The sequence below is a fragment of the Sinocyclocheilus anshuiensis genome, unplaced genomic scaffold, assembly GCF_001515605.1.
Source record: "Sinocyclocheilus anshuiensis isolate Anshui unplaced genomic scaffold, SAMN03320099.WGS_v1.1 scaffold194, whole genome shotgun sequence".
Lineage (NCBI taxonomy): Eukaryota > Metazoa > Chordata > Actinopteri > Cypriniformes > Cyprinidae > Sinocyclocheilus > Sinocyclocheilus anshuiensis.
The window spans coordinates 1,125,178-1,140,685 of NW_015546074.1; the positions used below are offsets into that span (position 1 = coordinate 1,125,178).

Here is a 15,508-nt window from a genome sequence, read left to right on the forward strand (position 1 = left end):
ACTGCATAAACACATTTCATTACACCAAATACACAAAATAATGTTCCTTTTAGCAACATCATATGACTCCTTTAATTTGCAGCGTCTTTGTTACACGTTACATGTAGTTACTATAGTAATTATAGTAAAATTATGAATAATTGTATGCAGGATTCCTAAACCTAGCCCTATTCCTAACCCTAACCCAACAGGCTTCTCTCTGGTAATGTATGCTAGTCTTCTTACTGAAGAAAATACTGAAGAAAAGATTTGTCGCTACTTACGTTTTATAGTGACTTTAATACAATTGACAATTGATTTATTTATTTTATTTAAAAGTTGCACTCCTAGTCCAACATACTTTTGACTTTGGCCACCTAGCAACCACCCAGAACACTAATTGTATGCAGGATTCCTAAACCTAGCCCTATTCCTAACCCTAACCCTATAGTATGTACATGTTGTTATTACTATATATATTATACAATACTCAGTACTTAAATGTATAATTGCATGGTAACAAGGGCACTGTAAAATGTAGTTTAATTAAACAGTTTGTCTAATTCAGGTTTAAAATGATAGTTAAATCAAGCATTAGTTAAACAATAACACATTATATAACTCCAGTAATTCATTTTTTTAATTGCATAAAATTGCAAATAACAATATTACTAATAATAAAGGACAACTGTTGCTTAAAAAAAGATTCATTAATTTATTATTACTAAATTAAACATCAGGTAAATAAAACACCTTTAGAGACATCCATTTATTGCCTAATTTGACGTGCTTTATTTACATTTTTTAAAAGTTTTAATTAAAGTCGGCATGAAATTAAAATTCATGTTTTTTTATATGCCTGTTACAGATTTTATTGTGAATGATTTGTCTGTGTGTGTGTGTGTGTGTGTGTGCATATTTAATGTAAAATTTAATAAATAAATAATGTAAAATCGACAAGTTGACATTTAAAACTGTTTATCTACTTCATGTTAAAAAATATTACTTAAATATAACAGTAAAATAATACATTAACTTCCATAATTCATTTTTAAAAATTAATTTTTATTTGCGTAACAATTGCGAAAAAAAGAAACAAGTTGTCCAGATGTTGCTTTTAAATATGATTAATAAATGTATTATTTATTGTTACATTTATTGCTAAGTTTTTAAACATAATTTAAACAAACAGCTTTAAAGACATCCATGCGTTGGTCAATTTGAAAAGTAATTGAAATCTTATTAACATGCTGACAGCACGAGAACACCTTTGAAACGGCAAAAGAACACTGGCAACCGCCCAACACTTTATTCATGGTGGGTTTTTGAATAGAACCCTTTGCATTTCCTTTAGAAAATAGTTTTGTTTTTCCAGACCTAAGGTTGATTTCATCCACTCACACTCTCATTTTGCCCCTAATTCACTTCTTGGCTCATTTGCTCTTCAAGGATCCAGTCAAGATGATGTAATTCCTATGTTATAGACGCGATCCATGATGTTCGAGCATCTCTCAGGTTGTGTTAACACACACACACACACACACACACACACACACACTATATGTAATCCTATGCAATGACCAATTCTCTCCATTTCCATGTACATCCCCTTCCACTGGTGTTTTTATGACTTTGTCACCTCATGAAAATGATTTAGAGTCTTTCACTGTTGCGTTATTAATGGAAAAGCAACGTTTTTGATGATCGCTGTGATACAGTGACATTCAGCCATTTTCGTAGCTCCTGGTCAAGGTCGGGGAGTTCCGTTTGCACGGAAAGCGAATAAATGCATTTAAACTCCCGACCCCATTTCAGAAAGCTGGTTATTTACCGAACCAAACTTAATGTCCCATCGCCCTGAAACCTACGCGTCCCAACGATTCGCAAATGGAAGATTCCTGGGCTACTTCACTTTACCTTGAAGCTTTTACACATTCCGCTCTAAATGCTAGTGGGGTTCCTTTTTGATCCCAGAAGGAGATGGTCTCTTACGCACATGCATGCACACATCAATAACAGCCCCCGCGCCAATAAACTTCTCACTCTCGCCCATTGAAAGCAAACCATTCTGTTGACCCAGCAGGCTTTTCAGCACAGGACAGGCATGTGAATGAAGCTCTGCGAAAGGAGTGAGGGGTACTCGCCTGCAGCTTTGAGCACACTTTAAAACCTGCAGGGACACAATTGTGAACCTACTCGCTGGCTCTAACACTGCTGTTGTTGGCCTGTAAGTGATGTTGAGTAGGAAGACCTCAAAAACTGAACTGGGGTTGTAAACAAGCGTGTTAACTTGCACTAGCATGAAGGATATCTGTGGAACATCAGTGTAGTCTAAGCTTGATTTATTCTCTTTATAGTTTGTGAAATGCCAAAACATGAATTTCCAAGGTAGGCTTTGATAAGAACATCCTCGGTCTTGTTTTTCTTCCAACTTTATATTTCTGAAGATCCTTTAAGGTAAAATGTGTGATTTTGTACCATCCAAACTCACATTGGTTGAGCCAATGTTGCTCTGTTGGACTTGTTTTGTAACGTGTAAATAATTAAATGTTCTTCAGTAAGCTTTTGATCTTTGGTCATTTTTTTTTAGAAACTCATGACCGATGTCATGTGGTTATTGACCCCCTGAACAACACTGGTTGATTTCAAATAAGCCTCTTAAATTTATTTTCCCCAGGTGGAATTCCCTGATCGATCTGACCCCTGCTGCATTAGCATGTGCCAATGGTTCAGCTGGGAGCAAACCTGCTGGCTCTCTCTGTCTGATCTTTCTTGCTCTGTGATGGATGAAGTTCATTCAAACCACAGAAGACAAAACAATAGTCTTTAAAGGGATAGTTCACCCAAAAATGAAACTTCTGTCATCATTTACTCACTCTCAAGTTGTTCCATGCCTGTAAAAATGTGTTTCTTTCTAATGCTAAAAACACAGAAGAAGAAATATTGAAGAATGTTAGTAACCAAACAGTTGCTGGTCCCCATTGACTTCCATATAAAAAAAATACGTAAAATAAAATACTATGGATGTCAATGGGGAACAAAAACTGTTTGGTTACCAGCATTCTTCAAAATATCTTCTTTTGTGTATTTGTAAATAATAACAACATTTTCATTTTTGGTCAACTATTTCTTGTAGATTCTACTCTTAATTCTTGAGAAATTTTATCGACACCTTCCCAGAGGTAATTAAAAAAAAAAAATGGATATATGAATTTTTATCTAAAAAAAAAAAAAATACTTCCTTGCTTATACTTCATTAAAAGTTTGGGGTCAGTAAGATTTTTTTTATTTTATTTAACAAATTAAAAAAGATGTATTAAATATTAAATTCATCAAAAGCGACAGTAAAGACTTTTATATTGTTTTCAAAAAAATATATATTTTAATACTTTCTATTCATCAAAGAATCCTGAAAAAAGTATCACAATTTTCACAAACATGTTAAGCAGCACGACTGTTTTCATCATTGATAATAATAAGAAATGTTGAGCAGCAAAGAAAACTTAATTCATTCATTCAGGAGCCCGTTTTGTCCCATGTGTCATGAATCAGTTGCAAAATTATCCTGCCAGCTGTGCCAAACAAGTCTGGAAATGTTCTTTTTTGTGTCTGTGTTTTGGATCAGCAAACCATATTGATTGGCGTAATGCTCTGAAAGGTTTCTATGTTATATGCAGTGCCATTTAATCACCAAAAACAGTTGAGCTGTGCGAGTATTAAGAATGTTGACAAATCAAGGTGCTAACAGTTCAACAGATAGATGACCACGCTGGCATTCAGAACTCAATAGCTTCACTTTCACACTGTCACACACACACTAATTGTAGCAAGAATAGGCCGAAACCATTTGCATATAGATGGCACCCTTTCATCTCAACCATAGTAGGAGGGCTCCATAAGCCACCAGTCCGGGACATGGAGCTCGAATAATATCACAGCAGGCCTGGGACCTTGTACCGCCCTGCCTGCTCCCTGTAGGGACTCTATACTCCGAGTCTTGGGCTCTTTTATGTTAAATTGCTATACTGGTTGATGCATATATGAATTTTTAGAGAGAAGTAAATTATACACCATAGTATCAGTTTCCTTTTTACTAACAAACCATAAAACATTTTGTACATGGTATACAATAATATTCTTTGAAAGATATGAAACTTCCCACAACAGTGTCATTTATATTACATCTCAAATTATGTATAGTGTTCTGTGATGGAAATGACATTCAAAACATTTTTGGTAAAAAATGTACTACTTTGTCCTGCTGAGGCTTATTTCATAGCTAGCATTTTATGTACCCTAAATATTCCACACTTTTTGTATCATTTGATAAAGTCAGAAATTGGAAATCGGAAATTATGCATTTAAAAAATTATTTCCTCAAAGTCGTTAGCTCTTTAATGTTAAGCTGGTCGCTGGTTGGTGCATTTTAGTTTAGAGAGCAGTAAATTATTGTATTAATTTCCTTTTTACTAACAACAAAAAAAACATTTTAAAAACCTGACATTTATCATGTCATGTACATGATAGTAAATTCCCATCACGGTGTTGCGTCCACCACATCTCAATGACATATTGTGTTTGATAGTGTTCTGTGGTGGAAATGACTATGACATTCTAAAATGTATTTGGTATAAAATCATAGACTACTTTGCTGTGTTGAGGCTAATTTCATAGCTAGCATTGTATATATAATAAATACACACTATTAAATAATATTTTCTCATTTCCACCACATCTCAAATGTCATATTGTATTTAATAATGTTATGTGGTGAAATGACTGTAATGGAAATGACATTTTAAACATCTGTGGTATAAAATCATCAAATATTTCATCTTGCTTTGTCATTTTATATCATAAATAGACAGTTAATTTTCAAAATTGTTGCATCATTTAATGTAGTTACAGCTTTTTTTGGAAATATTAAACAAAAACATTCCATTCACAAGTGATATACTGTACCTTGATTTCTTTCTATCTCTTCTTAAATGTTTAAAAGTTTTAATGTGAACTTAATGTTAAAATGAATAAATAAAAAAAAGCAAAAATGTGTTAGTTTTAATAAAAAACAACCTTTGGAACATAAAAGTGCACAAAGTTGAAGAAACACCCATAAATCAAAGTTCCTTGGTATTACCAACATAATCTATCTCATATTATAATCATATTATAATTATGTTTCTGCTCCTTTAATAGTGAAGAGAGGTGTTCCTCAAGGATCAATTTTGGGGCCAATTTTATTTTCTATCTATATAAATTAACTTGGTAAAGGAGTTGAGCCAGCAAATGTACACTTTTATGCAGATGATACTATCACCTACACTATGGCTCCATCTATAAAGTGGCAATGGACTCTTTACAGAATGCTTTTAATTCATTTCAGATTTCTTTTGGTAACTTAAAATTAGTGTTGAATGCTAAAAAAAACTAAATACATGATTTTTACACGGTCCAGATTGTCATTAAATGATTTTATGATTCAAACTTTGAATGGTACACAGATTAAAAGGGCTGCATCTTACAAAGTGCTTTGTGCCCCAGAGTGCTTTGATGCAGCTGTGTTTAAAATGAAGGGAAATCAAAGGAAACAAAGCAAATCCTAAACAACAGAGAGTGTTTTCGATAAACAATTCAATAACATTTCATTAAACCACTGAATACTTCAGAATATCGTTATATTTGATCAGTTGCAGCTTACAAAATAAAGCTGCCAAGTTCAGTATATAAGACTGAAGGCAGTTTTAACAGTATACATAAATATAATTTCTAAAAAACAAATATCTTGGTATCTGGTATCAGTTCTCATATAGATAGTCTTTTAAAGAAATTGAGACCAACCTCAGGTTTTTATTTTCGTTTAAAAAAAAGTTTCTCCTTTGTTGCTCGAAAACATTTAGTAGAATGTACTCTTCTATCAGTATTGGACTATGGTGATATGATTTATATGCATGCATGTCTTGTTTATCATGCTGCTTTACGATTTGTTACTGGTACAAGTGTCTGCACACATCACTGTAATTTATATGAAATGACAAATTGGACTTCTTTGTGCTTAAGGAAAAAAAAAAGCATGTTAATTTTTATTTTAAAAGCTTTAGTGGGTAAATTACCACAGTATATATCTAGTTTGTTGACATACTGCACAAATAATAATACCAGATCAACAGATAAACTCTTACTTTAGATGCCGATTTTTCATACAGAGATAGGTCGTTCTGCATTTTCTAATTATGCTCCGTATGTATGGAATGAACTTCAAGGTACATTACATATGGAATCTGTACCATCTCTTGCTATTGTGACGAGTCGGCTGCCTCCCCCTAATTATCATCATCATCCCGTCCCTTAATCGCCGCCCTTCGCCAGGCTCCCGACAGGAGTGGGTCCGTGAGAGAGGAGGGGCGCTGAAATAGCCAGGGCTGGCGGCGTGTGATGGGGCACACCTGAACCGAATGGAGCCTCATCACCGCCACTGTTTAAATGCCGAGCGCGCCTCTCCTCGGGAGACCGGTCTCTTCCCCGTGCATGCACGCTGGTGTCCTCGTGGGTCCAGGAAGGGTGCATAGAGGGACTCCCGTGCTGCCAGAGTCGTGAGCTACCGGACCCGCGGTCCGGATGAGAACCGCACCCGTTACACGGCCGTCGGGCCAGGATGCCGGGCTGTCACCCACTGTGTCTGTCGTTTGGTCGTCCCGCCACATTGGGGAGAATGCAGGCAAGGCAGAGCCTAGACAGCACAGTGGGGAACGCCTGATGACGTCATCCCCTCTCGCTCGCAAAAGCTAGTGAAGACCCGGACTGGGACGGAGGAACGACGGAGACGGCCTCCCAGCCACAAAAGGGGTAAGTGACGTTTCTTCCATTGTCATTTACCCTGTGGTTGGTTGAGGCTGTCGACTAAAACCCGGTTTCTCTGTCCCTGTTCCGGCACGGTGCGAGAGGGAGAACTGCCCGGAGAGGAATCCCCGCCCCGCCCACTCCGACCGCTTGGAGCCTGGTTGAGGATGGTAGCACTCCCGTGTGGGCGGCGGCCTGATGACGGGGATGTCGCTTTGGGGGGGAATGTGACGAGTCGGCTGCCTTCCCCTAATTATCAGCATCACCCCGTCCCTTAATCGCCACCCTTCGCCAGCTCCCGACATGAGTGGGTGTGTGAGGGAGGAGGGGCGTTGAAATAGCCAGGGCTGGTGGCGTGTGATGGGGCACACCTGAACCGAATGGAGCCTCATCACCACCGCTGTTTAAATGCCAAGCGCGCCTCTCCTCGGGAGACCGGTCTCTTCCCCGTGCATGCACGCTGGCGTCCTCGTGGGTCCAGGAAGGGTGCATAGAGGGACTCCTGTGCCGCCAGAGTCGTGAGCTACCGGACCCGCGGTCCGGACGAGAACCGCACCCGTTACACGGCCGTCGGGCTAGGATGCCGGGCCGTCTAGTCCCTTCACACGCCGGGGCCAAGGCGAGAAGGATGCAGCCGCTGGAAGAAGCCGCCGCCCCTCGCGGCCCGGACTGGAGAGGGGAGCGCGTGCGGCTGCCGGACTCCGCTCCTTACCTGGACCCTTCCTTCCTGACCACTGCCCCACCTTCACTAACCACGCAACACGACGAGGACACCAGATCCCCTGTTTATTTTGGACACTTTATTCCCTTTTCTGGACACTTTGTTATATTATTTTGTTAATAAAAGCCTCTCCGAGGCCTGACGCCACACCCACTGTGTCTGTCGTTTGGTCGTCCAGCCACACTATGTTTAAAAATATTTTAAAGTCTGTTTATATAGAACAGTGTACATGTTTTAATAGCTGACTAGGATTTTATTGTTTTTAGAAAATTGTGTTTTATGTTTGCTCATCGTGTTGTGATGTGTATTTTTTTGTAAATTTGTCCTTTGCTGCCTATTTTGACCAGGACTCCCTGGTAGAAGAGATATTGTATCTCAACGGGACCTTCCTGGTTAAATAAGTAAATAAATAAAATTAGACATCTGACTCCTGTCTGGCATAAAACGCCCACATTTAAGGCTCCTTCATCAATTCCCAATGGATAAAATCAAGTCCTTCATTGCTAAACCTTTGTAAATATGCTTTTAAAACTAGAAATACTGTATGTCCTATTACAGCAGGAAAAGCAATGTTGAATGCTATTTCATGATGACTTTAATGACATTTAACCAAGACCCTACTTTCTGCATAGCAGATGTTCAAACATGCATTGTTTTTCTGATCCATATGTTGAGGTGTCAGAATGTCACGTAATTCCCTTATCGGAAATAACTCATACGTGTTGTTGTTTTTTACATGATCTTTTTATACTTTTTTGGCTTGGGGTGTGCAAGAATATTTTTCGAATACAGACTGATCGATAGCATTGAATGTATAAGGAAACTGATACCTGAGCAGCAGATTGTTTTGTGGATATGCTATTTGCTACTTTCCCCAGAGTGCTTTGCTGCAGCTGTGTTTAAAATGAAGGGAAATCAAAGGAAACAAAGCAAATCCTGAACAACAGAGAGCGTTTTCGATAAACAATTCAATAACGTTTCATTAAACCACTGAATACTTCAGAATATAATTTTATTTGCTCAATTGCAGCTTACAAAATAAAGCTGCCAAGATCAATATATAAGATTGGCAGTTTTAACAGTATACATAAATATAATTTCTAAAAAAAGCAAATTGATCAATGAATGAGTTCAGAGAGCTGGACCACAGGTTAATAAGGTGTCCTGTCAGAATATTGATTGCTTTATGCGTAGCCCCGCCTACTGCTCCACATAATTGCATATTAAACATAAAATATGTCCTGATTGGCTGTTGTTGTGCCACACTGCACTGCATTTTCAATTTCAGTGTGCATCTAGAACACATATACTGTACACTACTATTCAAACTTTGGGGGCAGTAAGATTAATACTTTCATTCAGCAAGGACACATTAAACTGATCAAAATTGACGGTAAAAACGTTATTATGTTAATCAAGTAAATTATTCTCAAGCAATGAAGTACATTTTCATATAATATTAAAAATATGTTTTATTTACATTTATTTTAAGTTATTTTAAATTGTAATAATATTTCACAATATATTTGTATTATATTTTAGTTTTTATTATATTTTTGTATTATATTCATTTGTTATATAAATGAAGCCTTGCTGACTTCTTTCAAAAACATTAATACATTTTAAATCAAAAATACAAATAAAAAAGTTTGCCGTTGGTAAATAAAAAAAGGGAAAAAAATAAAAAGTGTATTAACTACAGTAGATAACCATGAAAAAACTTGTCTGATTTATTTCTTATATATCGTGTCCCCTTTACTTTCTGAGCACCAGTTCAGCAAATCCAAGGACAGAAATCAGGCTTTTTGTCAGCTTTATTTAGTCATATCTTGTTTTGTTTTGTGTTTTTTTTGCCCACCACAGGGCTCCTGCATAGATAGGAGCCGATGTATCTGACTTTTCCCCCCCTGATTATTCATACAGCTTAACACACTATCATAGAAAAACACACAGAGAGCAAAAATAGTTTGCTCTTGAAGTTCTTCATAGAGAAACGTCAGTCAAACGCATCTTCCCTTTCACAGATATGTATTTGCACTAGACATCAGCTGTCAAAGCGTAAGTGACGGCTGTTGCTTCGCTGAAAAGACGGAAAGCGTTCCCATGGCCCCAAAGGTACACCCTTGAACACGCGGGACCTCGGATATTCAGGAGCGCGGCATATGCGCACTTGCGCAGAATCTCCACACTACGTGGTGATTTAATTGAAGCGAGGCTTTTGGATATTAAGACAATGCACTTTAACAAAAGCCCTTCAAGTGCTGCCATAAAGGCTCCTTTGTCTCTGTATGAATTAGCATAAGCTAGAAGATTCTTTCTAAATGCTAAAAAATTAGTAACCTAAAAGCAAATGGTTTGGAGATTCCGGCCCGGCAGCTGAAGTGCTCTCGCAGGTCTTTAGGAGAAAAGCAGTTTTTGTCTACAGCGGAGGTCCTGGAGCAGAGGTCTCCAAGTCATTAATCACGGCCATCTTTTCAACTGCCAGTCCATACAAAAGATGACCCCGACTCCACAATGGGCTTGGCAATAAAGAGGCTGTTTAAGGGGGGCGTTAGATATAGTTTACTGTGGATAATTGCGGGAGGGCAACACATTTATATTACAGTGGTCTTAAAGAGCTTATCTGCTGGGAAATGCTGAGAGTGAGTCGGCCATATTGTCCCACTCATACTGTTGGGGGTTTTTTGCTTTAAGAGGATGTAGAACCAAATTCCATTATGATTAAGCCTTCTATTTTTGATGCGTGGGTTGACTTGTGATTCTTTTATTTATTTATTTATTTGATTTTTTTACCAGCTTAGACAGAGACTGAGGTCAATCTCACAAAGCAATATCAAGGCTCATATTAAACCTCAAAGTTCAAAGAAAAATTTTTTTTTTTGCATAAGATGATTTAGCCTATATACTGATATACAGTATACATATTTTTTACATTACATTACATTCATTTTTCCACATAATTGTCATTACTGTAATGATAATTTATGTTCACATTACACTAATGAAAATCATCCTGTCTAACGTAAAATATTTTTCTAAATGAAAATAAAATGTAAATATTTAATCCAGTTCAGCATTATAGCATTATCCATACTTGTACTTTAATAACTGAATAATATATCATTTTTATTCACATTTTTTCACTACTACATTACTTGCATGACAATTACTGTAATCTGAAAAAACAATTCTGTAGTACATAACCCAGTGTTTTTTTTAAATAATTTAATAGTTTTTATTTATATTAAAACAAGAATTAAATCCAGTACAACAAAATACCTTTGTGAGTACTTACAATTCTATTTAAGAAATTATATTTTGCCATAAGAAAAGTTAGACTTTGTTGAAGCAGTTTTTTTCTCCCTGTGTTTAATGGTTACATTATTTTTATTACTGCTGTGCATCTATAATCGTCATTAATGTTATTTCATTGTCATTACTGTAATGAATGAATTAAAATTAATTATTATCATCAAATATTAAATGAATTTAATACAAATGAAAAATATTTTTTATTAAAATAAAATTGATATATTTGATTCAATTCATCATTATATCATGATCTATACTCATACTATAAATACAACAACTTAACATTGTTAGTGCTTACAGTACTATTTTACAAATATACTTTACAATATAAGCAATATATCATTGTTCTTCATATTTAAAAAAAAAGGTTTTTTTTTTACTTACAAGAAAATAGTCAACAATAATGTTACAATACAGAAAACATGCTTCATTTTGTTTGTTCAAAATATTTGTTCTTTTTATTTTGACATGAAATGTGTCCTAGCTGTGTTCATTATTTCCGTAAGATTATTTTTTAAAATAGTTTATTCTATTTTTAACACCACATTGCACGCTCTATCAGCAGCTGCAGTAAATAAAATGCTGGTCTAAAATGTCTGAAGACTGCGCGGCCTATGGTTTAATCCATTACAGATAGTAAACCTTGTATTGTCAGAAACACTTGATGTGGATCTGAGCCGAAGTCCAGGAAATTAAATGAATCAAGCAGGGCAACCTCACTATCTTAAGTGAGCCTGAGAGAAAACAATGACCTAACTTCTAATCAACTTCATAAATCCACATCGACATGTTTAAGACCTCCTCCGCGATATCCTGTCCGAGGAAAATCATTGATGTCAGGTTGCGTGATCTCACAGTGGCACTGTGCGCCTACAGCAATATATTTATCTCCACGCGGCCCTTTTGTTTTTAACACTATGCTACAAAGTGTCATTTAGTTACAGAGATGCATGCATTATTGCATACAAGCTTGCATTATGAAGGTCTAATGTTTTTCACAATGCTGTTTGCTTTGTAATGAGGATTTTAGGATGAGGCTGGAATATTAATGAGGCAGACGATGATGTAGATTCATTTTCCTTGTGTGTTAAAGGAATGACGGAACAAAAAAACGAAAATGCATTTACCTTCATATCATTTCATTCCCTTGAGAATTTATTTGTTCCATAGAATGCAATAGGAGATATTTTGCAGAATGTCCAAGCTGCTCTTTTCCATACAACACAAATAGGTGGTGATTCTCACTGTTTAGCTACAAAAAAAGACACAGCGAATAAAAAGAGCCTCTGTTGCACTGTATTCCAAGTTTTCTGAAGTCATGCAATAACTTTAAGTAAGGAAAAAAAAATCAGTCATTAAAAAACGTTGGCTTGGAATGTTATTCTTTGATTTAATTTATTTTTTGGGCTTGATAGTGTAAATCACAGACCATTTTTGTTGTATGGATAAGACCAGCTTGAACATTCTGCCAAACATCTGCTGTTGTGCTCCAAGAAAGTCATGCAGGTTTGGAAGAACATGAGGGTGAATAAATAATGACCGGATTGTAATTTTTTGTAACCCTTTTTATCAGAGTCTCAGTTGCTGCTATTTGATACTCTTGCAAGTACTCATAAGGGTGTATTGTTGCATTGGGCGTTGACTCGCTATATAAACCGCAGACCAAACAGAAAGACACCTGCCACTTAAAAATCTGCTGTTAAGTGCAACATTTATCTCAGAGGCATGTTAAAAACAGAGGGAGGGGATTCGAGTCGTAAAGTTTACTGCCACAAGATTTTTTGTGCTGTATTTTATCAAAATGGATCCTGTTTTTCGAGATGCTGCAGTGCTGCACAATGCCACGCCGGCTGGAAGAACTATTTTAAAGGATTGTAAAAACCATATGAACTTCACATGTTAAAGGGGTCATATGATGCTTTTTTAAAGATCATTATTTTGTGTGAAACATGGTTTTTCTGTAAGAGTAGAAAGCTTCTGTTTTAGCTTTTTAGCTCCTTTAGGGTCTTGTCACAAAAAAGACAGCTTCTCTCAGCTGCCTGTCGTGCAGAGTGGCACACTAAAATAGCCAGGTAGTCAAATCCTATAAAGAGATATGATTAAATGTGAATAACAAGTGCTCTTTTGTATTTTTATGTTGCCAATATTTTATTATAATTTTATTAAATTAATTATATTATTTTTAAGAAGATTTCTGATTACACTGCCATTCAAAAGTTTGGGGTCAGTAGGATTGTTTTTAAGAAATTAATACTTGTATTCAGCAAGGTTGCATTAAATTAATCAAAAGTGACAGTAAAAACTTTCTGTTTATCAAAGAATATTGAAAAAAGCACAACTGTTTTCAACATCGATAATAATAATAATAATAATAAGAAATGTTTCTTGAACACCAAATCAGCATATTAGAATGATTTCGGAAGGATCATGTGACATGAAGACTATAAATATTGGCTGCTGAAAATTCAGCTTTGCATCACAGGAATAAATCACATTTTAAAATATATTAACATAGAAAACTTCAAATTGTAATAATAATGCAGCCTTGGTGAGCATAAGAGACTTCTTTCAAAAACTTTAGAAAACTACAGATCCCAGACTTTTGAACAGTAGTGATGATTAAGTTTTAATTGTAGGTTTATCTGTAAAGAACAGATTACAAAAAGCGGTATTCATGCTAGCCAAGTCTTTTTGTCCCCATCTGTGTCTTCTTGCAGAATCATACGGACTGAACTGGCTTCTTTCCCTCCCTTTGATGTTAAGACAAGAGACAAGGTTGCCATGGAAGTGAAAGAACGCAGACCCTACCGCTCCTTGACCTCCAGGCGGGACACGGAGCGCCGGTACACCAGCTCCTCAGCTGACAGCGAGGACGGCAAGCTCAACCCTAAGTCCTACAGCTCTAGCGAGACCCTCAAAGCTTTTGACCAGGACTCCAGATTGACCTATGGCAGCCGAGTCAAAGACGTGGTGCACCATGAAGCCGATGAGTTCAGCAGGCAAGGTGAGTGGTACTAGATTTCACATGTCGGATCTTCTTGGTAAAAAAGTGCATTTTAAAGGGGTCATCGGATGCCAATTTTCCACAAGTTGATATGATTTTTAGGGTCTTAATGAAAAGTCTGTAACATAGTTTGGTTAAAATTTCTCAATGGTAGTGTAAAAAACACCTTTTTTACCCTGTCAAAAACGGCTCTTTTCAGAGCAAGCCGTTTTGTAGCATTTTCCTTTAAATGTTAATGAGCTCTGCTGACCCCGCCCCTCTCTTCCGACCCGCTCTCTGAGGGACTGTTTACTTTAGCCGCATTCATCGTGAAACTTGCTAATTAACACATTACTAGGAAAGGCGATTTGCAAAGATTCATTAAAAAACCGTTATACTCACTTCTGTAGATGAAGCTGGATCACGAATGATTCGCGTGAACATAGAGTTGCTCTCAGCCGCGCTAACTATTATCGCGCTCACTCTCGGGCATAAATCTATAATTTGCCGTTAGCTTCATCTAAAAGGCTTCCTCTCTCTTGTACCTTTGGACTTTACCAGACACAAGTGCACTTTGAATGTGATGTTTACGGAGTTTTTGCACACTCAAGTGGGTTTGAGTGTTTCATTTTGAATCTAAACTTCCCATTAGGCTTTCCAAGTTGATTACATATCGGCTAGTTTCATATATTGCATGTTCTCTGTAATTTGATGTCATATATGAGGTCAGGTGCTCTGTAAAAGATGTTCGGTTGTGATAATAGTAATGAGTATCAAAACCTAATGAGCTGTCTACTTGACAGTGTTTTAAGACGTCATAGTTTCACATTTAGTCCAAAGGCTGTTCTGAATGGTAGGCTACACAGTTAATCCCAAAATATACTTGCTTATGCTTAGATGCTTAGCGTATGTGTACAAGCGAACACATGGCTTTTCAGTTTTTGATAGTGTATGTGCACACAAATGTTGGACACATGCATACTAAAAAGTTTCATCCCTGTCCAGAGTTTGCGCAGTTTCTCTCCAGAAGTTACCGATAAAAATGCCTTTCTAGTTGTGGGTAATCGCTTGTCAATGCAGCATATGTTTGTTGTTGTGTTTCAAATAATTTGTTGTCCTCACCATTTCTTTTTCTTTTTAGAGTGTGAAACAGTGTTGCTACCTTGTGGACCAACTTCCACACAAAAAAAATAAATAAAGAAATAAAACAGAAATAGGTGACGAGTTTTACATCACACGCACCTCAAAACACTAAAAATGTATATTTTCATTTTTAAGCTGCCCTTATATGATACTGTAAATGTTACATTAGTGAAATTTCTGCAAAATATCAGAGGCAAAAAAGGGACATTGTATATTTGTACTGCAGCTCACACAGAAGTCACTTTCAAACCAAGCAGTTTTCTGTTGGTCAAAAAAATAAATAATAATTTAGTGCCGAATAATTTAAATAAATAAATAAATAAATATATATATATAGAGAGAGAGAGAGAGAGAGAGAAAACAAAAATAAAACTTTTCACTAAGATATTTGATCCATAGTTTTGTGTGAGTAGATGCTAGCATCAGAGTGCAGTAGTCAAGTTCTGGAAGTAAAAATCACATAAATATATTCCATATACAGGTGCATCTCAATAAATTAGAATGTCGTGGAAAAGTTCATTTATTTCAGTAAT

The 15,508-nt window shown here is 36.4% G+C and overlaps 1 protein-coding gene across 2 annotated transcripts in view; it reads left to right on the plus strand.

Annotated features, from left to right (window-relative positions):
• The window catches only part of LOC107699823 (teneurin-4-like), a 273,915-nt gene that overhangs the window by 63,709 nt on the left and 194,698 nt on the right, over nt 1-15,508 (plus strand). For both annotated transcript variants that reach the window (XM_016501217.1, XM_016501216.1), the window contains exon 2: nt 13,567-13,853. In XM_016501217.1, coding sequence (XP_016356703.1) covers nt 13,631-13,853 — 223 coding nt within the window. In that variant the 5' untranslated portion in view covers nt 13,567-13,630. The remainder of the gene's footprint in view (nt 1-13,566; nt 13,854-15,508) is intronic.